Source organism: Aythya marila, assembly GCF_965140915.1.
Source record: "Aythya marila genome assembly, chromosome: 2".
Lineage (NCBI taxonomy): Eukaryota > Metazoa > Chordata > Aves > Anseriformes > Anatidae > Aythya > Aythya marila.
This window is the reverse complement of record NC_139043.1, coordinates 54,009,202-54,035,665: the sequence shown is the minus strand read 5'-3', so window position 1 is coordinate 54,035,665 and position 26,464 is coordinate 54,009,202. Positions and strand designations below refer to the sequence as shown.

The following is a 26,464-nucleotide window of genomic DNA, read 5'->3' as shown; positions in this document are numbered from 1 at the left end:
CATTCTTGCTTCTATGACAACAGTGGATTCATAGTATTGGTGGAAAGGGTTTTAATGCTACTGCCTCATCTGAACAGATACGGCTGTCATCCCAAAAACTTCTAGAAAACCTTGAATATCTTTGCATTTCTTTTTATACTTTAAACCCAGTTTATGATGTTTGTAGGATAAAAAAAAAAAAAAATGAAAACAGTGCTTATTCTGAGCAAATCACCTCTCCTGTCATCTCCTCTATGTTACCTAAAAATACAAGTTTCATCTAATTTTTACTTTCTTTAATCCTCACCATCATGACTATTCCATCTCTGATATACCTGAATTTGGTTCACTTCTATTTTCTTCCTCCGTCTTTTTCTTTAGCAATATAATCATATGCAGTAAAATATAGTCTCTCCTCTCCCAAAGAAGCTCACATTTAATGTGACTTCCCTCAAATTTAAAAAATAAATAAATAAATAAAACAAAACAAAATAAAATAAAAATCTTTCCTTATTCCTTCCTAAACTCACAGAAAGAATACATATACTGATGCTATTTTCCAAGTTAATTTGTGTACTTCTCATACTTTGCCTTCTATCATTTACACTCAGCTAAAACCAATCTTAGTCTCTGCTGTCTCCTTAAATCCAGTTTAAAACTATTTAGACAATGACTTCCTTATTCCACAATTTCTCCCTGGCCATCACTTTTTTAAACTTTGCCTGTTATGTCAAAAAGAAGCTATCCACACCATTTCTTATTCCATTGCAGAGGGCAAATTCATTGGAGAGGCCAATAAAGCCTTTATAGCTTACTCTGCACCTTCATGTTTGGTCTGGACAAAGAAGCTGCATATACACATAAAAAGCGAATTTTAAACATCTTCTTTTCCATAAGGCCTCCAAAGATAACCTATTTGTGTGTAAAAGTAAAGCTGACATTCACACCCTAACTGCAGCCAACACTGAGGTCTCACCATTCTTCAATTTAAATTGTTACATTAGGAAGAGAGCCATGTCACAGCACAGTCTTGTGCCTGCAACATACTATATCAGCTAAAGAGTTTGTGTCTAAAACCAAGGTTATGTGGATCCTGATAGTGATCTTGGAAGGAGATAGAACCCTAGTGCTACTAGATAGTTTCTGGGGGACATGCAAAAAGAACTTTTAAAGAAATTATTATAGTAAATGCTAAAATAGTAAAATATGTTGAATAGTAAAATATAAGTCAATGTTAAATAGTAAAATATAATAATTTTGTTTAAAGAATTCATTATAGTAAATGTTTGTTATTATAGCCAACCTAATCAGTGGAAACTGTTGGAGCAAAAGAGAAGATTAACATTGAAAATATAACAGGAAAAGACATGATGTGTTTGCAGGATGTTGTTTGTTCATTTGTTTGTTTGTCTGAACTTTGCTATTATTATAAGCAGGTGACCTGTTCTGGGCTATGATGAAATCCACCTACTACACAATCCTGGAGAAAGCCACCATTTGAAGAATGCATTCAGCATTGCTTTAGTTCCATCATGTTCTGTGCCAAATCAGAGCTTCAGTGGACCCCAGCCAGTTTGTATTCAGCCTAATACTTGAACCAATTAAAAGTTTAATTAATACCATGGTCGAGTGTTCTCACCCCAATGTAAAGCACATTTGCAAAGAAGAATCATTTATTTAATAACTATCTTTTTCACAAAAAAATACTGTTTTAACTGAAATAATTAATTTTAAGATGCACCACACCTTCTGTTTTCAAGTAACCAGTGAGACAAACTATGTTACTTAACATAAATAAACATTTTAAAATAAAAATACGAATCGCCATAGATAATACTGACATAGGCTTCAGTTCATCCTGAAAGGTGAAAGCTGATATCTCTCACATTTGTATTCTACTTGCCATTGTATAATTGTAGAATCTTCTTGTTCTTTCTCTTTCATTCAGGAAGAGGTTATTCAGGTATTCAGAAAAAAAAAAAAAAAAAAAAGAAAAAAAAAAAAAGGTAATGCTTGTGCACAGTTTTACAAAATAAGACACACAAAATGTTTTACAAATTAAATCACAGAATGGTTGTTGCAACAAGGGACCTCGAGAGGTCATTGTGTCCAGTCCACCTGCTAAAGCAGGGCCACCTGATGTTCAGACGGAGCCTTCTGTGTTTCAGGTTGTGCCCATTGCCTCTTGTCTGTCACTGGGCACCACTAAAAAGAGCTTGTCTCTGTCCTCTTTGCAACTTCCCTTTAGGCATTTATATACATTGATAAGATCCCCCCCAACCCTCCTCTTCTCTAGTCTGAACAGTCCCAGCTCTCTCTGACTTTGTTCAGAGGTAGGATGTTCCTGTGCCTTCATCAGCTTTGTGTCCATACATTGGACTTTTTCCAGTGCATTCATATCTCCCTTGCACCAATGAGCCCAGAACTGAACACAGCACTCCAGGTGCAGCATAATCAACACTGAATAGCATCATCTCACTGCCTTTTTATTTGCAACTCTTCCATTTCTGCTAAATCCATTTTAAAATTAGATTTCCAACTCTGTCTTCAAGATGGAATAATCAACTCTCCAATCTATTAGTACACTATAATTCCTTCATTGAACTGGTTTACAAACTGCCATTTCTGATTGCTGCCATACATTGAATAGGTATTTCCACTGACCTTCCTACAGTGTACTACAACCGTGAGCACTCAGACAACATTTACAGCTTGTCCAAAACCAATTAGCTGAAACTTTCTTCTGGAGGTATTAACAAATTGATTTCTACATTGAATTTAACTTTCTGTAGTGATTTAATGTATGACTGGAGAAAACCATGTGTTCTAATGGCTGGAACATGCCCTGTATTAGGCACATTTAAGTGAAAACTCAATATGAAAAATAAATATAATCTTCTGTGATTTCCTTTTTTGGCACATTGTAGTTCATTTCACCAAGTGAACAGTATTTTTCTAAACCATTAATATTTTCCAAAAATTATATATAAATAAAGTCATTTTCATGCATTTTATACTCCCACAATGCTTGCCTTTGATTCACTTTTTAGAGAAAGGATTTAGTAAAAATGATACTCTAGTAAATGTTGATAATACTTCTAAGCTGAAATGGAAAGCTGATTATTAAATCTTAACTGTTAGGCAAATAGGAAGAAAATAGTACTTTATTACCTATAAGGACCAGTTCAGACTGCTTGATGCAGCTTGTAATTAATTTTTGATTTCAAGCTTTCACATAGAAATAGGCATATTTATGTAAAACTAACTATCTAATAAATATCTTTGAAGACATCTTCAAGAAAGGTGATCAACCTCAGCTCTCAGGAAAAAATTTACTATTAAATTAGTTTTCTTCATTTTCAAAACAGTCTTTAAATACAGAACTCTTAAAAATAAATAAATAGGTGTCATACTACTAGCTTATAGATGAGAAAGCTATATGAAGGAAGGAAGGAAGGAAGGAAGGAAGGAAGGAAGGAAGGAAGGAAGGAAGGAAGGAAGGAAGGAAGGAAGGAAGAGGGAGAGAGAAAGAGAGAGAGAGAGAGAGAGAGAGAGAGAGAGAGAGAGAAAGAAAGAAAGAAAGAAAGAAAGAAAGAAAGAAAGAAAGAAAGAAAGAAAGAAAGAAAGAAAGAAAGAAAGAAAGAAAGAAAGAGAAAGAAAAAGAGAGAGAGAGAGAAAGAGAGAGAGAGAGAGAGAGAGAGAGAGAGAGAGAGAAAGAAAGAAAGAAAGAAAGAAAGAAAGAAAGAAAGAAAGAAAGAAAGAAAGAAAGAAAGAAAGAAAGAAAGAAAGAAAGAAAGAAAGAAAGAAAGAAAGAAAGAAAGACATCAATGCACCTGAAAGGACATAACAGAGAGGATCAATAAAAATATTAGAAATCAGGAACCTTTTATGTGGAAATTTTCCTTCCAGTGCACATATCTGATGCTGTAGCCTGTTCGTTCTCTGTTAAAGACTGACCCACAGTCCCCTGAAATGAATGGAAATACTTCCACTCCAGTCCTACCTGGAAACCACAGTTTAGGAAAATCATCCTCAACCACACAGAATGGGAAAAGCTGGTACAGCTTCAGCAGTACAATATGTGCAGCCTGCTTACCAAAGAAATATTCACTGATTTTTACCACCACCAAGCAAGTTTACTGTGGCAGAAACAATAGCAGCAATTAGATGCAGAAATATGTAAGTGAAAAGGGATAAAATCTCTTAAGTGGCAACTTGCATTATGGATCCTAACATTTGTTTCTATGATTCTTCTGGAGGAAAGAGCAAGGCATTTGGAGATGACCATATGTAGAATGTGAAGATTTTTGGTTTCACTGTCTACAGCAAGCAGTAGAATTGTGCATTTCATCCTCAGGGAAAAAAACAAAAACAAAAAAAAAATAATAAATAAATATATATATATATATATAAAAAAATTTAAAAGAACGAAAAAAAAAAAAAATATATATATATATATAAAACACAAACATTACCAAAGTTGGCCATTGGTAGGTAAAATGCCCTTTTCTAGTCTGTAAGGCTGAACTGCAAGTAGCATAAGCAAGAATGGATGGAGAAAACTAATGCCTAGTGAAGGGTCTGATTCTCCCAAAGGGTCAAAATATTTAAAGGAAAAGGTTGGATCCAGTGCCAGCAAAGTTGTATTAATCACCTGAGTTGCTGCAAGCTGAAAGTCTGCACTAACTGGTTTTAAACATTATTGACCTCCATTCTAGAACAAATCCAAGTCAGCCAAAGTTCCCTAGTGGGGAAACCAGCTGTTACATCTCATTCAAACACTCAGATTTCTGGCTAGGGATTTCAGCCATATGTGGTCTTTTTATGAAATTTTATTGGCATAAAAACTTCTAGTAATACTGCTTTCTCCTGTCAAGTTTTTGCAAATTATTTATTAAACCATTTTAAAATTTATACAAAATACTATTTGTAACTCCTTGTAGCTGATGACATGATGTTAAGGCTCAGCTAAAGGCATAGCCAAGTGAGTAACTATAGTGGAAAGTGATTTGGCTTCAGAGAGTGTCCTGGCAGAGGAGTAGCTCATCAAGGAAGCAACAGCAATTCTCCAACTGGGAGGTCAGTACAGTGCAAACAATGCAAAGTTCAAATCCAGGAGAGGATTAGGAAAATGTCCACTAAAATAATTTCCCTGCATTTAATAGAAAAGGAGAAAAAGAGGAAGAAGCCTTGAAGTGGCTCTGAAAAAGTGTCTAATTCATTGAATAATTGAAACTAAGTTATTTTAACCTAAAACATATGTATGGCAGTGTAAATACATAAAAATGAAATCCAGCTTATGAGGCACTGTTGTACAGCTGCAAGACCTGATTTTGATGTTTGCTCTGTAGCTATATTTTCATCAAATAAATTCTTTTCCAGCATGATCTCCCTTCTGTACTACTGTTATTTGGGTGAAGAGGAACCCACAACAATCTACAATACTCCAGTCTGCAGCATATGAATACAAACCAAATAAAAGTCCTTTATCACTTGCAAATAGAAATTTTGATATTTTTTTATTTTATTTTATTTTTTGATAAAGGCATATTTGTACCACATCTTTTTCAGGTTTGGACTTTTCATGTGATAAAGCTGGAAAATCTCCATTTGTGCATCTACATTTACGCTCTAAACTCATCTTCATGGGTGAGAGTAGTCACTGACAGTAATTACAGTAATTACAATTTTGTAACTCACTGCTGTTTCTCTCTTCTTATTTCTTTTGAGAAAAGAAACAAAAGAAAGGCAGATGTTGGATTCTTCATAGGGAAGGAAAGTGTTTACAGTAGCCACAAGTAATTTTTTTCAAACACATTTGTAAGCTCCATAGCTACTATATGCAGCTCATGATATCAAAAGACTTACTCTGACCCATGTACATAGCAACTACAGACATTAGAAATGAAGTAGGTGGGTACTATCCATCTAGTACTGATTTGATGGAGTTTTCAGAGCAATCTTTTGCTTCCCAAGCATAAAGGTTCTTTGGGATTCTTAGCACCATTGCCACTGTCCCAGTCTGAGGCATTTTAACCAGAACGAGCTGGCCTGCATAGTTGTGTGAAGTTATCAACTTGCTGATTGAACCACACAGTGATAGTGGCTGACTTATTGTGTCTCCTATCTCTAGCAATTGCTTTCAGCTGTCAGTTTGCCAGATGGAGACTCTACTTGCCAGCTGTTGGCTGCCCATTGGCCTATCCACTCTGTGGCTCCTTTACAAACTGCATGTGAATTGGTATAGATATGGCTGACATCATGTTGTGCAGCTAGTAAGACTGATCTAAGTTCCCCAACTTGAACACTGCCTTTACCTGTTTCATCTAAACTTTGTCCTGTGGCTACTTGTAAAGCCATGGCCTTATATTTCCACTCATTATTTTGCCTATTAGATCATGCATCAGTGAGCTATACCCCCTTAAGGTTACTGCCTTCCTTCAGAGGAAACACCTACTGAATCAAAGATGGTTTGCTTGGTGGGATTTGCAATAGTAAAGTGCTGTTTATATCTTTCTGCAATTTAGATACTTTAACGTTGCCTTCCATAACAGGCATAATTTCATTGATACCTTCCACATAGGCAAACCACTTGTGGACTGTGGATTTCATATGCAGGTGGTACCATACCCTTGCAAACTATATCTAGGAGATTAAAAGGACCTCGAACAACCACACTCTGTTCTCTTATCTGCTCTGCCTACTTCACTGCTCACACTAGAGACATCAAGCCATTTTCAGGATCAGAATGCCTCATTTTGTTGTCATTGAAGGAGCAGGAGATAAATGTTATTGGTCTCTCTGGTACTTCTGGTCCCTTTTGCTACAGATTATGATTGGAACTGTGCTTACTGAATCCCCGTTCTACAAGGATAAGGTTGGTCAGGTGTAAGGGACTTAACTGTTGAAATAACCTCAGTTTTTATTAATAATTCTAACTCATCCTTGTGCTGTTTAGTCCAGTCCCATGATTTCCCTTTTCTAAGGAAATTGTATAAGGGACAGGCAATGATAGAAAAAACAGGGATACATTTATGCCATTAGCCTAAAGTTCCCAGGACTTGCTATAACTCCTTCACACTAGATGGATTTTGCCCCCACTCAAATATCCCCAGGGTGTCTGGAGGACTACAAGTGGCTCCTTTAATCCACCAGGCTCTCAAGAACTTAACCTCTTCCATGGGCTCCTGACATTTGACAGAGGAATGTCTAATCCCAAAGCTGGCAATTTTTTCTCATACACTTTCCATGGCATGTCAGACTTCCGCAGCATTTTTCCCTCCTATCAATATGTCATCAATGTATTCAATGTCCAGTGGACTGGGGTTTTCTGTTAAAACCTTTCCCAACGTTTCCCAAGGCACTGTGAGCAATAGTAGGGGAAAATTTAAATCCTCAAGCCAGCCTATTAAAGGTATAATGCAATCCTTTCCAGGTAAAAGCAAATTGAGCCTTATCATATTCCTGGAGTAGAATCATGAAAAGCATATCAACAAAAATAAATATAAAAATAAAATATATAAAAATAAAAATAAAAATAAAACAAAACAGTGAAAGTTGCTATCCATGGGTATGATGCTCCCTGAATTTGGGATACTAGTTCTGCAATATTTGGCACAGTGGCAGTTAACTGTGAGCTATTGTCATTCAATCACTTATAATCAATCACAAGCCACCATTGTCTATTTGACTTTTACTGGCCAGATAGAAGAGTTGTAACAGGAATGTGTGCGGCTGATAATACTTCTTTCTTCCAAGTCAGATGCCACTATGTCAATGCCCAAATGCATAGCTGCTAGTAGAGAGTACTGCCTTACATTATTAATTTTTGATGGGGGAAGAGGTACAGACAACTCTAATAAATTTAAAGATTTAGTCTCATCTTCTTCAAACCATCCTATCCCATGAAACTCCAGACTGACCCATCAGGGAGTTTCCATGTTCTGCCATATAATAAATCAAACCGTAAAATACTGGTATTAGCAGCACCAACCAATATTTCAGCATGTGTCAATTTCTTTTCACCTGGGAGCCACAAGGTGTTTTCTGCTGTAGGCATTCCTTTACGACTTCAGCAATCCTTGTACACATTAGCTTACTGTGACTGAGCTTTATATTTAAGTCCTCTGCTGTTTTGTTAGTAATAACTGACATCTGTGCTCCTGTGTCAATAAGGACATTACAAAAATCTTCTTTGGTCCTATAGGGATGGTAATGAAAGGTTCATAGTGTATATCAAAGAGATAACACCCGCGGAACAGGGGTTGCAATATCAGGGGGCTCATTGTCCTGCCCAGGGATGCAAGATTTTGTCAGTGTAATTGCTAAATCAATTAGATCCTGTTGTGGGACTCAAGGCATGTCTGATTTAACAGAGTTAGTTTTACATTCCTATGTTGGTCTCTGGCCCTTTACAATTATGCCATCTGCTGGGCAGAAAATTTTAGCTATCTGCAAATGCTTTGGAGGAACCTGGGACAGATTTTGGAAAACACACTGCCTTTTACAGCATTTTTTAAATTTTGTTGGGAAAAAAAAGGATCAGCCGTGGCACTACTAGAAATGAGGAAGAAAGGGTGACCGTGCCCAAGGGAGCATGAGACTGCCACCCTGACCTCACTGCCAAACCTTTCTTTATGACTGCTAATCTTCAAAGGTTAAGAGAAAGCTTCTAAACAATAATTGGTGAATTAAAACCATCTAAGCACAACTCCAAGTGCTGCCAAGAACAACCAGTAAATTAAATACAAAAAAGTTCACAATAGAGGGTTCAGTTTACAATCCAACCATCCTCTTCCTATTGCATACTCTCAGTTGTAATGAAGGCAGATGAACCTGAGGAAAAGAGCTGAGATGAACAGGAGTCATTTGACAGCCACTGAGACTACCACTTGCTCTGAAGTTAAAATTGGTTTTGGTTCTGTCATCAGCTTGTGTAGCCAGACTCCTTAAATTTTCCAGGTTTTAATTTCCCTCAATTTCATATGTAAAACAATATAGTACAATAGCTATATATATATATATATATATATACACACATATATATATATATATAATAGTACATGTCCATGTGTATCTTCTCTGATTCTGGGTCCTCAGTTAGCATTTTGATTACACAGGGGTTGTGGTGATATTGATTGTGGTTTGGTAAGCATACATGTACAGCAAGCCCCAGCAGGTTGCAGTGATTTGTATCTCTTTGGAATTGCCAGGGGGATGACCTGGCACCTTTTTTCGAGCATCCTGCTAGTTTTTTAGGTTTCTGCACTTGTTTGGGAGGAAGTTCCGAAGAACTGGTGTTCTAGGTGCCTGCCCGTCTCATCCCATGCTCCCTGCCACTCATAAGTGTACTGCCTTGGGACAGATCTCTGGAAGGCATTCTTAAGTAGTTGTTATTAATTGTTCTAGGAAAATATTTTTGTTGTTGTTGTCTTTAAAGATTAAGATACATGACAATATATGACTCGTTAAGTGTTATTACATCACTTCCTACAGTCATGAAGAAAGAGGTGAATGACATTAGCTACATGGATGACTCCATGTCCTATGTACCTGGTGAAATATGTACATGCATCCCCTCATAGTAGATACCCAGACATTGATAGTAAATTCCCTTCATCTCATAGAGGATGCCATGGTCTTTCAGTGCCTTTCACAACTAGATTTGGAAAGAAGAAGTTCCAGCAGATTTTGTAATGCCTAAATTCACTCCATGTGTCCAGCATTTAGAAATTGTTATTGAAATTCAAATACTGATTGGTCTTAAAATAATTTCATTACAGATTTCCTTTAGACATATATTTGTAAACACTTTTGCTGTATTATGTGTTGTTCATATTGACAGGTCTTTCACTGAAAATTTGATTACTATCATCTTTCTTTGAACAATTAAGGAAAGTAAGTTACTAAGTCTTGGAGCACAAAGAAACACACAAACAAGAAATGGTGGCCATCTCTTCATTGAATTCCAAGATGCTCAGCAGTACTGATGATTCACTGTAAGGAAGAGGAGTTTTCAGCAGTATAACAGCACGTGTGTCATTTGCCTGTGTTAAACTGAATCCAGTCCATTCAGGTACAGGTTTTAGGTGTCAAAGTACTTTACAAGATAGCGTCATATAATCATAGAAAAATAGAATCATAGAATGGCCTGTGTTGAAAGGGACCTCAAAGATCATCCAGCTCCAACCCTCCCCTCCCTCCCCCCACCATAGGCAGGGATGCCACCCACTGATCAGGTTGCTCAGGGCCTCATCCAACCTGATCTTGAACATCTCCAGGGATGTTCACCCACAACCTCTCTGAGCAACTTGTTTCAATGCCTCACCACCCTCTGAGTGAAGAATTTCCTCCTAACCTCTCATCTAAATCTCTCCTCTTTTAGTTTAAAACCATTCCCCCTCATCCTGTCAGTATCTGACTGAGCAAAGAGTTGCTCTCCATCTTTTCTATAAGTCCCCTTCAAGTATTGAAAGGTTACAATGAGGCCTCCCCAGATCCTTCTCTTCTGTAGGCTGAACAGCCTCAGCTCTCTCAGCCAATCTTCATAGGAAAGGTGCTCCTGCCCCTTGATCATCTTTGTGGCCCTCCTCAGGGGGATGGAGAATTCTTGCACTCTAGGTTCAATGTTTCTGTAGTACTTGTGGATGGAAGCTGTGAAAGAGAGTTATTTTGTTTTAGTGAGTTTTACCATGAAAAATAAGACAGCTTATGGGACAGCAAACACAATAGCTGAAGCATTCAAACTACAGTAACTCCTGAGGTTTACGATACATAGCTCAATAACCGGCTAAATGCAGTATTACGGTTTTGCCAGCAGGTGGAAGTGAGGTTCATCTTTCAGATCATTGCTTGCAGTGAAATTCAAAGAGAACTGAAAGGCCTTTGTTGTTCTAGCAAATTGAAGTGAGAAAAAGAGTGGTTCTTTCCATCATCATGTTGTGAAACGCTGTGAAAATTTTACATTTTCAACAAGAATATGTAAGAATATTAACTATGAGGACATCAAAACAATTCTAGCCACAATAATAGTGCTATGAGGCACAATAAGGTAGTTGTTAATCCTGGTGAAAATCTGAACATTTTCAAAGTTCTTATTTGCATATTTCACGCACATATGGTAATAGTTATTAACTAAGAAATAGAAGAACAAAAAAACTGCTCCCTAGGAGCTGCCCAGGCATCCCCATGAAGCTGTTTTACTGTGAGCTGCATAGCTACAGCTCTTTCCCAACATTTCTCCTTGTCCCCCACCAGAAGATAAGAAATAGGTCAGATCAGGAGGAGACAACAAAGCAAAAAAATATATATCAAAACTTCTTCTACTGATTTTTTTTTTTCCAATTGTAAATATTTGACAGAAGAGCTTGCAAAAAGGGAATGCCTGATTCACAGGACCAGAAATTCCAGGGATAATTTGAAAGTCAGAGTCATTACCCTGACACTCTTCAGGCACACCCAGGTCCACAGTGGAGTTTACAGATATGTGAAGAGGAAATACAAGCTGAGTTGCAGTGTATATTGTAGGTATCCTGTAAGCAGTTCCATATACAATGTTGCAGACACTCACGCTGTTATCAAAGGTCTCAGGGCACTTTGCCTTGTGTTGCCATAGAAGTCCTGGAACTTTGAAGCTGAGCTCTCGTTTTTAAAAATAAGCATGTTTCTAACACTGAAGAACTCTTGAAAATTCAAAGCCAATTAAATAAATAAATAGGATAAAAAAGCAATTTCTGAGACATCCTTATGATTTCTTGAGTCTTCATTATTTTTCAGTCCTCAGGGACAGTAGTTTTTGTCAACAATGAAAGTCTCTTAAGTCTCTTATATTTTCCTCAGTGGCCTGTTTAGATCTCCCAATGTATTTTAGAAAGTTTTTCCTTTTTTTTTTTTTTTCTTATATTAACTCTATTACATTGACCTAAATGAAAGGAAAATCTTTAGCCACCCATAAGTTTACAAGAGTAATATAATAAGAACTAGCAATGCTTATGGTATTAAAAGAAAGAGGTTAAAACTCCACATATACTTCCCCTTTTCACTACATTCCATTTTCCAAAAAACATTGGAAATTCTGCAGCCCCCTTCTTTCCTACACCCAAACTTAACATGCTTTTCCACAGCACAGCTGGCTGCTAGCTCCCCTTCTAGGCATGGTTTGCTTTCTCTCTCAGCACAGCCAAAAGGACCTTGTGGAGAGTGACTAAGTTTTTAAAAGTTTTAAGTGCACAAATCCCCATAAATCCATACACTTCTTAACACAGTCCGTTGCACCTTGGTTTAAAAGCACCATGCTGTGATTAAGACTCAGGCAGACAGACTAGGCAGTTCTCCCTCCCATGATGCCAAAATTCAGTGCAGGTGAAACTTTGAGCCATTGGTGGTGCCCTGGCTCTCACATTTCAGTCCTCTTTGGCTAGGGTAGCTGCTCAGCCAGGGAATCAAATGCTGATGCTGAGCATGGCCTTGGGAGAAGCTTGGACCTCAAATGAAAGCACAGAAATATCTGGAGAGCATGATAATAGCAGTCATAATACAGAAGCATCAGTAGTCTGGGCTTATTAATGTCTCATGTCCTCTAGTCTGACATGAATACAACAGGAAGGCCAAGTTTCTCCACTCTCCTTTTTATTTTTTTTTAAATATAAAACATCCTTTATTTTAATGTCCTCCTCTGATGGGTCAGAGAACCCATGTGCTCATGCCCAATGGCTATTGCAGCACAGCCCTCCCTAGCCAGCTTCAGCTGCTAGTGAAACCTGCTAGTCCTCAGAAACGGCAAAAAAATGATAAATCTATTTTTCCAGATCATATCCTGGAGATATATCTGGGAATACTGGACAAGTTGGATAATTTTCAGAAAGTTTTGACAAATATTTCTCCTATTCTTGGGCCAAGTGGTATACATACACACAAATACATTCAGACTATATGAGTGAAATTGGAATGTGTTAAAACTATGATTGGTTAAAAACTGGTTAAAATCCATCACTCTAAACAGCTCTGGAATCTACCCAACATGTACAGAGTGCAAAAAACTCCAGAAACCTTCAGTCTCAGCTATTGACATTACACACAGGAGGAGTGGGTAAAGGTAGACAAAGGTCTTGATTTTTCAGATGCATACCCCTACACCTTTACTACCCCCTCAGAAATCATGGGAGCAATTCATAAATTTAACATAGTATTAATGCTTACAGACCTTGTCCTCAAGGCATTTGCCAACTTGTAGCATATTATTTTAGTTTATTGACATGAACTTCAGACTGGATTTTTGATGCAGGAGCCTATATTTTTATACCTGATGAATCATCTCCCCTTAAAAAATAAACAAACAAACATTGCTAAACAAAATATTGTGAGGCACTTTGTACTGTTTCTCTTCTGTGGTGATTTCAGACATTTCAAACATTCTGTCTCTCTCCATCACTTTCTAAAAATCTTAGCTATTACAGCTTAGCAACACATTGCATAAGTCTGAAGACATACTTGCATAATCTTACCAAGAATGCAGCTCTTACAAAAGGACTTTGTGAGAGAGCATACGCAGGAAAATGTATACAGAGGCTGGATGCCTCTTGGTGAACTGGACTGAAGTTCCAGTACAAAGACAAACCCCAGATCTAACAAAGCAACCAGAGGAAATGGCAAGCAAATTCTAAGATCTTCAAGAAGTTATTCAAACAAAATGAGTCACAGGAGTCCTATGTTACCATAAAACATAACTAAATGTTACCAGTTGCGATACAAACCATGTTTGTTCTGCTGCTTCTGAGGAAGTTATGAGTGGCTCCAAGAAACAACCCAGAACAAATAAAACCAAATATCGAATCTGGATGTTTTCAAATTAACAAGACAATGCAAGATAAAAGACGTATTTAATATGAACAAATTCATATCCTCAAGTCTTGGTGCATGTATGTACCATATACTGCTGGTTTGTTGCTGCATTATCAATACCACCTTTTGGAATTGTTTAGGTAGCTCCCTCCTAAGGAAAGAGACTGGCACATGTTGAGTGAATTTCCCCAAATAAATTCGTCACAGACTTCTAACTGCTAATTCAAATGCCTGGCACTCGGTATGAAAAGAGACCAAAGAGGTCAAAAGTTATGAGAGAGCTCTCACCAGATCACAAGAACAATGATTTCATCTAACAGCTACTTTTTGGGGAGATGAGGAAGCTGGCCTTTGTTACATGGAGCAAAGTATAGGTATACGTGAGAGTATGACTGAGAGTTTAGGGCTCAGCTATGAGACTGTTTTTTAAGTATTTTTCTATGCAGCAAGATGTTTTGGTGCTGGGAAACCTCCTGCTGAAGTCTGAGGGTCTGCTCTCATCATCTATATATCCTAGCTGTATAGCTTGTGCCAGTGACAAAGTTCTGGTGTTTATGATCATGGGATCTGTAAATCAATGCCTGCATGAGAGAGATGGGATACAACTCTTTAAGCAGGGCAAAGGTATTTTTTCCAGTAGGATGAGTGCCTTTAAAAAGAGGGTTTTACACCAGAAATGAGAGGACACAGAGAGAACTACCAGCAGCCCTGTGAGGGAGTGATGGACAGGGTTGATGACAAAAGTGCCTGAAGTGATGTGATTGAAAGATATCACAAAATCAACAGAACAGAGCTGGTGTGGGGTCACCTCCAGCATGTGAGCAAGGAAGTGCCTACAAGGCACCATTACGGGGAAACCCCAAAACTCTTTCTGGAAACTCAGCACGCTGGGGGAGCCTCTCTAGGGTGCCTGTATACTAATTCAAGCACCTTGGTGAAGCCGATCTTTTCAGTAGTGCCCAGCAACAGGACAAGAGGCAACGGGCACAAACTGAAGCACAGGAGGTTCTGGCTGAATATGAGAGGGCACTTCTTTACTGTGAGGGTGACAGAGCACTGGAAGAGGTTGCCCAGAGAGGCAGAAGACTGAGGGTAGCACTCATTAACATGTATAAATATTTGAGGGAACGGTGTCAAGAAGATGGAGCCAGTCACTGTAGAAGGGTGGTGAGGCACTGGAACAGGTTGCCCAGGGAGGCTGTGGAGATATTCTCTGGAATATCTTCTCTGGAGATATTCAAAACCCACCTGGATGCCATCCTACACAATCTTCTCTAGGTGATCCTGCTTGGCAAGAGGGTTGGATTAGATGATCTTCAGAGGTCCCTTCCAACCCTGCCTATTCTGTATTTCTCTGATTCTGTAAATTAGTTGTGAATACAGTTAAAATGAATATTAAAAGAAGATTTTTATGCACTGGAGCAAAGAGACCCCAGAGCAGCCTTCGAAGTGGAGCAATACCTGTATATGTGTGCACAAATATATCTGAATTCAAGAATGGAATTTCAATAGAAAACTGGACTCTGACACAGAAGATCCACTGTACTATAGTTTACTTGTCATCTGTTCCACATTATAATGCATTCTGATAAATGATTTTGCTATTAATTCTCTAACGTCACACCTACGCATAAACCTCACAATGGTCTGTAGCAATGAATGACAGCCAAGCATACTTAATGAAAAATTCCTGCCAGCCAACACCTCACAGAAAAATGTATTAGCATGATATACCAGAGTTTATCACTCTCAGAAATAATCCTAATAAAATATGTATATAATTCAACATCTTCTATGTGCGGCTGATGCACAGATTTTGTACTCAGATAACTCTTTCAGTCAGGGCTTAGATACTGGTACCCCCACTCCACCCACCCACACCTCCCAACCTCCACTTCTCTGGAAGTTTTTCCAGTGTAGTCATGGTAGAGGAACAGTGGCTACACTGGCGTCATTTAAATGGGTACAGACATCTCAGAAGGTGACATCATATATTCATCCTTCTTATAATGAAATACACAATGCAGGCAAAAGGCACTTTTGTATTCTTTTAAAAGCAAAAGATCTAGGAAAATCACATGCTCTGACTAGACTTGAGCAACTCAGACTCCACAGAATTTTGTGGAGTCAGATTCCTGAACGAAATCTGTAAAAAACAAAGTTACACCCTTACTTCTGCATGCAGCCTGTTCTCACTTCATTAAGATTTCTGTCGTTAATTGGTTTTGAATGCAAGAAAGTAATTTTATTTTAGAACAGACTGTCCTGTAACATTGTATTGTGCAATTTCACTTTCATAATTTTATTATAATCTGAATATCTGAAGAAAAGAGAAAATGACTATACAAAGAATTTATAGAACATTCATTTACATACTGGAGACCTTTTGCTGCTTTACAGTTTGAAGAAAAAGACCCCAAAAATCACTATTTTAGAAGGTAAATACAAGAAGGAAACATAAAATTTTAATGATAATGTTGGATACATGGGAACCATGTAATTAAAAACATGACACTTAGTATTTTTGTAGTATAACACTGTAAGATAATAGTATATTTAATAAGCAGGTTAATAGGAGCCTGGCTAAATACATGTGTCAACTTGCTGGCATTAGTCATGAAACTGCATATACACATCTACCAAAAACCTTGGAAAGCAAGTGCTGTATTAATTATTTCATCTTGTATTTGCCATGAACATAAGTTTCATGAATATCCGTCTACATACACTACACAATGGTACATACTGAACTGTTTTGCTTTCTGCAATTTTTAATTCTTTAAAAAGCAAAAGCATGTGACAATTTACCATCCAAAGGAATGCATAACAGAAAAACTCCCTTAGAAACAGGGCAACTTCTTTTTCCTACTTACCAAATAGATCTGAACTCCCAGAAAACACCACCAAGAGTGGCAGCATTCATTTCCTCATGTTCCTGAATTCAGCAGGCCTTAAGAACACATTAGGAATAAAAAATAAAGCCTCAAATGGAAATGACAATATATGGGGAAAACATATGATATATTTTCAGCCCAAAGGTCAACACTTGGTGTCTAATAAGACACGCTGAAATTTAAATGTCACCTACAAAAGTGAAAAAATATAAAAATTTCCTTTTCATTTGAATGCTTACAGCATATCAGATTTATTGCATAAAATTTTTCTACTAGGAAAACTGACAATCTAATTGAGATGCCAGCTGATTAAATTCACTGGGTTCCAGCTGGCTGACTAGATTAGGCAATTGGGTTCTTGGTACACCAGAAGAATACTAAAAGGAAACTTCCCACGTTTCAAAAGAATCAAAGTTCCTAGAAATAAGAACTGCATTTTTGGAAAGTACATAAACACCATTTAAATAGCGTGGATAGTACATAAACACCATTTAATACCTCTGTGTCAGAAGAACAGAATTATTTGGTAAAAATCAGTGGCACTTGCCTTTGTTGCTTCAATGGTAGCTACAATGCTTTGGATTGCTTCACCCTTCTGCAACACCCAATGCCCACTGTTACTAATACGCCACTTCCCGGTCCAAATACATTGAACTTCAAATCCTTAACCTGTCTTTTCTGTCCCATCCTCCACCCCCACCCTACCTCCAATATAGTTATTTATACAAAACTGTTAACTAAACAATTCAGTAGTATTTTTTGCTGTGGTCACTGAATAATGTTTCCATGGTCCTAATAAATCAGGGAAATCAGGAAGAAAGCTATTAATGAAAAACAGATCATCATTTATACAAGTGTACTTTACATAAACGTACAACAAACATAGTTCAGATTGGTGGAACATTCTTACCATACAGCCTAGTGTTTTCCACTTGGTTTAGCCATTATTTAGGAAAAGAGGATGACAGGATTAAATACACAAAGTGGATACAGTTACTAGTTAACCCAGTGCCTCATGCATCCAGTACGCTCAATTCAGCACGTCACTTTAAACCTTAGGTTATTAACGTAATGTTGACTACCACACATGAAAGAAACAGAGGCAATGAAACTTTCAGTACTGTTACTCTGCAGTTGCTTTATTACCCTCAGTTCTGATATGGAGGTCTAGAACTGTTCTTTTGTGAATGGGAATTATACAGTAGACCTCCTTGTGAAAGCTTACCTTCCTTGTGAAGATTTCCGCTCTAACCTACTTTATCCATTTCCTGTAATTTATCATTGCTGTAAAGCTAATTAACATTTTGTTGTGCATTGAAAATTCGGATTTGTTTAGAAAAATATACAAAGATATGTACAGGTGTGACAGCTGTACAAACTATGAAACAAATGATCTCAAGAGATGGGAGAGAGTAACAAAATAAATTCCTTCTGGATCTCTTGTCTCTATAAAGCATAAAAATAATTCCTACAGATTAATAGAAAATTAAAAACATAGCCCCAAAAGTTCAATAAAAAGGGGACTAAAAAAAAACATTTACATAAGTATTCAAAGGGGGAACAAATGTTACTACCAAAATAGTATTACAAGGAGACATGGAAACAGGTAGTAGCTTGTCACACAGTAAGACAAAAGTCAAAATATGAAACTCTATTGTCTACAGCAAGGCACATGCTATACACACTTTTACTTATGTAAAATACTGCGAAAGGGCAAAGCACAACATTCTTGTTTAAGGATATCTACATGATATATCAAGATCTGAGATTTACTATAAATAATTTGGTACCAGCAAAAATATATAAATTATAAAATTTTATTTGTTTTTCCCTCATTTTTATCCTGCAATTATTAAAACACAGTATCTTCCCTTAGCTCTTAGTATAAAAAATACAGAAAAAAAACAAACACAGAATACATTTCCATGCAACTGATGTGTTTTTTCTGCCACCTCTTCCCTATTTAAAATGATTCAAGTTAGAACTGCCCAGCCTTGCTTACACTAAATACAGAGCAATCTCCCTGAATATTCCACATTGCCGTTCCTTTCTAAGCAGAGATCAACTTGCACAAGCCTTCTTTTCACATACATATTCCCCCTCTTCCATTCAGTTCCCATCACTGATTCACATAAAGATGAAGACTATAGCAAATGGTCTCCTCAGACCATCATTCTCTCAAGAACATGTTTGCAAGGCGTATAGCTACCATTGATGCAACTATGGCAAGTTTCTTTGTGGAGGTTATATGAAACATTTGCTGCACTAAAAGGTAGCACAGTCTAGTGAGTGAATATTTGTGCTCCAATAAGTGATGAGAAATCGCATGTGAACATATATTAGAAATCCTTCAGGAGAAAAGCTTTTCATTTATGCTTCATTCAGGTATGGGCTACATGGGTTTGGGTGGCAAACAGCTTCTTTTGCTCTGTCCTTTGAAATAAAAAGAAACAAATAATGCTTTGCTAAGTAAGAGTCATCTTCAAAGAAAAGACTGAACTCTTGCAAATATAATGCAGAGAGACTGTCCTCTGCTTTCCTTCTTGGGTATAACATTGCTGCTGAACAGACTTCTTCTCACAGCACTTTCCTTCAATGAAGTCAGCGAAGAGCTCTGAGTCAGCACTGGAAGGGTGTTACATCTTCTTCTGCGATCCGATCATGACCTTTGATACAAAGTTCACAATGGCGCTGGCAGGTTGCTCTGGATCATGCTCTGCAAATAGGTGGCACACATTGTCTGTGGCGCTGCCTTGCTTCCTGGCAACAAACCCAAATACTCTGCAAGGGCAACAATCACACTGTGTCAGAGAACAGACAGACATTGTCTCATTTCATAAAGCAAAAAAGATACTGTAGAAACCAAAAGCCCCAGGACAAATGCACAAATCATATTGCATCTGACGTAAAGGACAAGGTACTGTGTGACAGCTAAAAACAGTGGTCCAAATCACAGAATGGTTTGGGTTGCAAGAGAACTTAAAGATCACCTAGTTCCAACCTCCCTGCCATAGGCAGGGACACTTTACACTAGACCAGCTTGCTCAAAGCCCCATTCAACCTGGCCTTAAACACTTCAAGGGATGGGGCATCCACAGCTTCTCTGGGCAACCTGTTCCAGTGCTTCACCACCCTCGGAGTAAAGAATGTCTTCCAAATATCTAATCTAGATCTACCCACTTTTAGTTTAAAGACACTACTCCTTACCATATCACTACACCCCCTGACAAAGAATCCCTCCCCTGCTTTCCTGTAGGCCCCCTTTAGGTCTCAGAAGTGTGTTATAAGGTCTCCCTGGAGCCTTCTCTTCTCCAGGCTGAACAACCCCAACTCTCTCAGCCTCTCTTCATAGGAGAGGTGCTCCAGCCCTCTGATCGTTCTCATGGCCCTCCCTGGGACTCATTATAATACTTCCACGTCCTTGTGCTGGGGGCCCCAGAGCTGAACACAGTCCTTCAGGTGTGGTCACACAGGAGCAGAGTAGAGGGGGAGAACAACCTCCCTCAACCTGCTGGCCACACTTCTGATGCAGTCCAGGATACGGTTGGCTTTCTGGGCTACAATCCCATATTGACAGCTCACGATGAGCTTCTCGTCAACTAATACCCCCATATCCATTCTCTGGGCAGTCTGTATTTCTGATTGGGATTGCTCCAGCTCCAGGACATTGTACTTAGCTTTGTTCAGCTTCATGAGGTTCACATAGGCCCTCCTCTCAAGCCTGTCAAGGTCCTGCTGGATGGCATCCCTTCCCTCCAGCCTATAATGTCACCTGTCCCTACCCTCCCTTTAATACTAATCCATGGACCACACCAGCCAAATCTGAAGCTCCTACCTCAGTGGCTCAGGATGGCCAGAATCAGGTAAGCATACTATCCCCTTTCTTCTACTCTTTCTGGTTTGCATCATGTCTTGTTTGCTGTCAGTGCCATGCTACCAACTCTGAAGATACATTTAAGCTGACTCAGTACTGCTGTTCACTTACCTATCTTTGAGTTGGGGCATTTGGTGTGGTGAGAGGTGTGTGTTGGTGCAAGTAGAAAGGTGTCAGGAAGGAGACAGTGATGTTGGTATTTAAATGAAAACACTTTTCAGTCCACTGATAATTATATATTTATGTCAGACACTAGTATTGTTAGGATTGTTTTCATGTATGTGCTTTCGGGGGCGGATTTTTTTTTTTTTTAAGCCAACAGTCTGTGTGAAACAAGTAAGCTTCAGTTACTTTTAGTGGCTAAGTGACACTCAACTGAATAGCAAATGGCTGTTTTCATTTCTGAAACTTTACACAAATCACAGACCTGCAACGTAAACAAACCATACTAAGTCTGGTTCCAACCATCCAACCATCACTTAATTAGGCTATAACTTGCAGAATTGCTGATGAACTAAATTGAGTCTAACTGCAATGGACAAAGAGTTTTACCATTCTGCTTTCCCTTCTCCATCTGTGACAAAGATAACTAGAAAACTTACAAACTGATCACTGTAATGATATTCCTAAAACATTCAGTTACAAGAGACTCAGGTTCAACTTACTTTGCAGAAAGGCCATCTTTCATCCATCTTGACGTCCATAAGAAAGAAATGAGAAAAAAATAAAAGAAAAAAAAATGGAGAAATAAAATGACACTTCCATTAGTTTTTGTTGTGTGGGTTTTTTTTGTTTGTTTGTAGATAATAATACAAATAACGCATTAGAAATAGTACTTGTCTTGCTTACTTTCTGTCTTGTGGATCCAAGGCACAGAAAATAACAGTGTTGGCTGGATAATGTCGCCGAAAGAAGAGTCTGAAGAGGAGGAAATAAAATATTTTAGAAATAGTTAAGATGTTTAAAATTTAAAACAATAAACAGATCTGAAAAATCAACCACATTTAGTCTATATTTAATAATGGCAATATATAGCTTTTATTATCTCTGAGTCACAGTTTTAAAGCCATATGAGTCATAGAATGGTTTCCTTTGGAAGGGACCTTAAACATCATCTAATTTCAATCCCACTGCCATGGGCAGGGACACTTCCCACTAAATCAGGTTGCCCAAAGCCCCATTCAACCTGGCCTTCAACACTTAGAGGGATGGGGCATCCACAACTTTTCTCAGCAACCTGTTCCAGTGCCTCACAACCCTCATTAGGAAGAATTTCTCCCTAATATCTCATCTAAGTCTGCCATTTTTTAGTTTAAAGCTTTTACCTATTTCCCTATCACTACATTCCTTGGTAAAGAGTCCCTCTCCATGAACTGCTCCAACTAAATCAATCCATATTTAAAAGAGTAACTTTAAGTTTTGGACCATAACAAATCCGACCCTTAAGCAAAGAAAAAGAACTAGAAGTATGATTTTTTTTTAACCGCTTATATATTGTATCAGCGGGAAATACAGAGTCTTGGAACTTGTGAATTATTTGATTATATTAAGATTCTAAATATAAGGATTCCTAGGTTTTATGATTTAAGGTTTTGTCTTTGATCTGCTACAAATGGTTTTAGAACCCATGGAACTAGGAAGTCTCGCCTTTTTTTTTTAACCCATAATAATTTCCTGTCATCCCTCCACTATAATGATCAGTTTTCAAATTGAGATACTTTTTAGTAGCCCTAATAGCATGCAGTACAGAGTGAATATAAATTATTTTTTTATCATAGTAGTTCACATGTACTAGGCTATCCAAAGCGCTATTTCAAATACTGGCAATACACAGTGTCTGCTCAGTCCAGCTCTGTTCAGTTATACTGGTGAAGGATACTGTGAAGATAAATTACTTCACTGAATAGACTGAGTATCAAATGCTCCAAAGGCATTACTTTCCCTTTTTCTATAAAATAACTACAATGAAAAAAATGCCATGGCAAAGTAACCTTCCAGAGACAGAAACTGCCATGTGGAAGAAATGCCTACATCTTAAAATATTCATCCTCCAGTACTGCAGGCTTCTGGCAACCTCGAGGGATAGCAAACATTGTTGTTCTTTATGCAATCTTAATATATGATTTAGTCTTTAATGATACTCCGTAGTCTCCTAATCTATGATTAGTCTCTGAAACAGAGACTGCAGAAAATAACTAGAAAAACAAGTGACATTTGTTGGAGACACGGACAGATACTCTCTCCCCATTCTTCTTTTGCTTACTTTCTTTGATTATCTGTCAGTGTGATTCCCTGTGCAGACACCTTGAAATGGACAACAGTTGAGATGGGAGAAGGATCTTGCATCAGCGTCAAACTCAAGGCTTTCTGTACTGCCTGATAGCCTGTGAGGGACTCCATCTCCACCGAATTCAGATACCAAACATTACACGCTGTAATGAAAGATGGGAAAGACTTTGGGAAGTCATTACATCAAAGAAAGCAGACAGGAATTTTCTGAACACCACCAAATAAAATGGAAAATTTCCACCTTTACAAAGTGAACACAGAAGATTGACAAAAAAACAACAAATCTATTTGTACTTCACCATGTCTCACTGTTGCTTCATAGTTTAAGATGATAATTCTGGAGTTCATTTTTGGAGTCTTTTACTGCCCCATTGTTCTTAATTCAGTTACAACAGCCAATGAGAAAATATATATTTTCTTCAGTATAAATCGATACATTTCACACTTTCAAATTGTGCTTGTTACCTTCAAAGAAAACCAGTCACTTGTTTAGCAAGACAGTAACAGTCTTCTCCCCTCACAGAACTGAGGATTGCTGCAAAATTCATCTCAATAATTCCATAGTGCTTTGTATGTTCAGTAATTTTAGGGCAAACAAAGCAACTTCCAAATTGAATTAACTACTCAATATATTAGGTTGATTCTTTACCTCTGCATGCATTTATTTTAGGAGCCCTTTTCTTCTCCTACAGATATTAGTATCTTCTGGTATATCTCTATAAAAACTAGCTCACTGGTTTCTAAAGCTACCAAACAGTTAATTTATTTTTTAATCTGGCCTCAAAACAAATCTGCAGTGACCAATAGGGCAGTAAATATTAATATTATGTGGCATTATATAATAGTACTATAATACTGTATCACAATATACAGTATTATACAGTAAAAATGACATACAATATTATATAGTATTAATTATGAAGGTTGTATAGTATTAAAAGAAGTATTTGCATGATTAATTACTTCCAACTTGTGTGAAGTCGAAGTTACAAGCAGATTAATAACATTTTTGAAATTGAAAAGTTCTCTTAGTCTTATTCTACAACACTAGAAATAATTAAACACTTACATAACTGAACACTGATACCAACAGACTTTGTGTTTTGGTTAAAACATCTGTGTAAAGAAAGAATTTACAACTCTGGCAGCAGGTGTGTGCAAATTACTATGCTATTATTCGATTAATTATCAGTTTAGCCTGGCTTGCCAACCTTACTGTGAAAGCAAAGATTAAATGAAAAAGTTCCTCTTTTCATATGGCTATTCTGTAATTTGATTAAAGCCTTTTCTTATTACTATCTACATGAAATACACAGCTGGACACCGACACTTTCAAAACAGTTAGGTAATCATCAATTTGCAGACTGCATAAGTGTAAGTTTGATTCCAGCATGGCTATTAGCCCAGTAACTTCAAGCTCTGGAGGTTGTCAGTGAAAGAAGGGATCCAGAGATTTGATTTATTTGATTTGTAAGTGAAAGGATTTGGAAATGTATTTGTGCATTGGCGTGCTAGTTTCAATAGCTTTGTCTGAATCAATCACTATACACTTCATACAGAGAGGCCTTCTTCACTAAATTGCATACTGCCATGTCTACCCAAACTTGTGAATAACATTCCAAACCATAAATTTTCTTATTCTCACATCATTACTGTGTACGTTTAGTACAGACCTAAAAAGCTCTTCATTAAAGCTCTGAGCTTTTTCCACCAAAGGAAGCTTGCCTTGTTCCCCAGCCACGTTCCTCACCCCTTTTGAGGCTCATATAAAGGGTTTCACTTCCTTTGCAACAGCCATTTCACTGCTGTCAAGAGACCTTCTACATGACCTAGCCAACCTTGCTGTCTAGATTGCCATCAGTGTGATAGCTCAAAAGCAGTCAATAAATACAGTAGATTCCTTTACTAGCATAGCACAACAATAGTAAATTGTATCTTTTTCTAAAGTTCTGGAAAGTGCAAAAATGTCAGATTAAAAAGTAGAGTACAGAAAATGAAAGATGGTGAGAAAGGCTAAATATTTCTCACTTCAGAACATCATGTACAGCCTGATCTAGACAGTTGATGGGTTATCAAATGACAGCAATCCCACAGAAACTGTATTCAAAGCTAGAATGAAAGGAAGATGTTTGTATCTTTCCTGTAAAATTGCTGCTCTTATCTTTCACGGGTGGCATTTGTAGTCATGTCTGTGCTAGCACTGATAGCTATGCAATATGGCCAGCTTGAGTATCCTGTGCTACTTTTATACTGGGAATGTGCTTTGTCCAGAACACTAAATCCCTTCACTCTACTAGTGGAAACAGATATGAAGAATTTGGACTTATCTGAGGCACAAAATTTGGCTATCAAACAGGAAAGTTAATAAAACAAGGTCTGTTCTGGGGAAAAGCCACTTATCTGTATAGTTGTCACTCTCTGGGATTTGTAGGTTAGCTTCTGCATTTAGATAACGATTGGAAATGGCTATTAGGTTTTTCAGGCAGCTATATAAATCATCATTCTAGGAAAAACATCTTTTTTTGCTTGTGCAGTGAGAAAAAGGTGAGGTGGATAATGGTATGGAAATGTTTGGCAGGGAAAAACTGCATCTTATTTGACTAAACTACAGGTGCCCACACAAGCTTATATGTTTGGACAAGAAATAGTTTACATGTCTCAGTGAGGAACTCGACAACTGGAAAGCTGTTGACTGGATAGGGGTCTCTGAAACACAGAAAATCAGTGGGAAATAATGTGTCAAGGTAAAAGACTGACAGTATCTCCTACCTATTTTACCTAATCATGTTCCAACTCCTTGTTTAAAAACAAAACCAACAAGACAAAAAAAAAAAATATATATATATATATACACTAAAAAATATATATTCCCAAATGATCCATGATGTGACAATCCCCATAAGGAGTTACCTGAATACTGCCCCAAATGGTGTAAGAATTATTTCTTTTTCTTTTTATTTGAAAAGCCTTGCCAAATAGAAACCAGCATTTCTAAAAGGATAACTTGTGCCCATTTTGCTGAGTTTTCAAGAGGGTAAGTCTTTTAATTCATTTTCCTTGGCTTTTACACTGTTGGCTACAACAAACACCATCAGCACTGTTAGACAGAAAGGCCAACAGGTGCTCATTCCTGGCATGGCATCACTAAGGCCAGCCATTGCCTCAAATGCTTGATTAGAGCATTTGAAGTGATACTGCAAATTTTTAAGTCAAATTGCTGAATAAGCAAAGAGCAACACGCACACTCTCTAGAACTGCTCAGCTTGGCAAGTGCCCCATGCAGAAGCACCCCAAAATAGGTTAGGGCAATGAGGCAGCATTCTGATAAAGACACGCCTGGCTGCTACATTTTTGATTGTGGCTCCACTTGTAGGCTAAACTCAAGGAAGAGTGTCAAACATAGTGTATTCGCCTGCTGTAATGGGACTAGATCATAGAATCATAGAATCATTAAGGTTAGAAGAGACCTTCAAGATCATCTGGTCCAACCATCACCCTACTACCAATACCACCCACTAAACCATGTCCCCTAGTGCCATGTCCCCAGCATCACATCATTTGGTGGAAACTTTTTCAGGGCTCTTCTGTT

The 26,464-nt window shown here is 37.7% G+C and overlaps 1 protein-coding gene across 8 annotated transcripts in view; it reads right to left on the bottom strand.

Annotated features, from left to right (window-relative positions):
• Nucleotides 1-16,261: 16,261 nt before the first annotated feature.
• The window catches only part of TNS3 (tensin 3), a 247,992-nt gene continuing 237,789 nt past the window's right edge, over nt 16,262-26,464 (bottom strand). For all 8 annotated transcript variants that reach the window (XM_082754611.1, XM_082754606.1, XM_082754607.1 and 5 more), the window contains 4 exons: nt 22,850-23,018; nt 21,436-21,504; nt 21,252-21,278; nt 16,262-19,493 (listed from right to left, as the gene is read on the bottom strand). In XM_082754611.1, the coding sequence (XP_082610737.1) occupies nt 19,349-19,493; nt 21,252-21,278; nt 21,436-21,504; nt 22,850-23,018 (410 nt within the window). In that variant the 3' untranslated portion in view covers nt 16,262-19,348. The remainder of the gene's footprint in view (nt 19,494-21,251; nt 21,279-21,435; nt 21,505-22,849; nt 23,019-26,464) is intronic.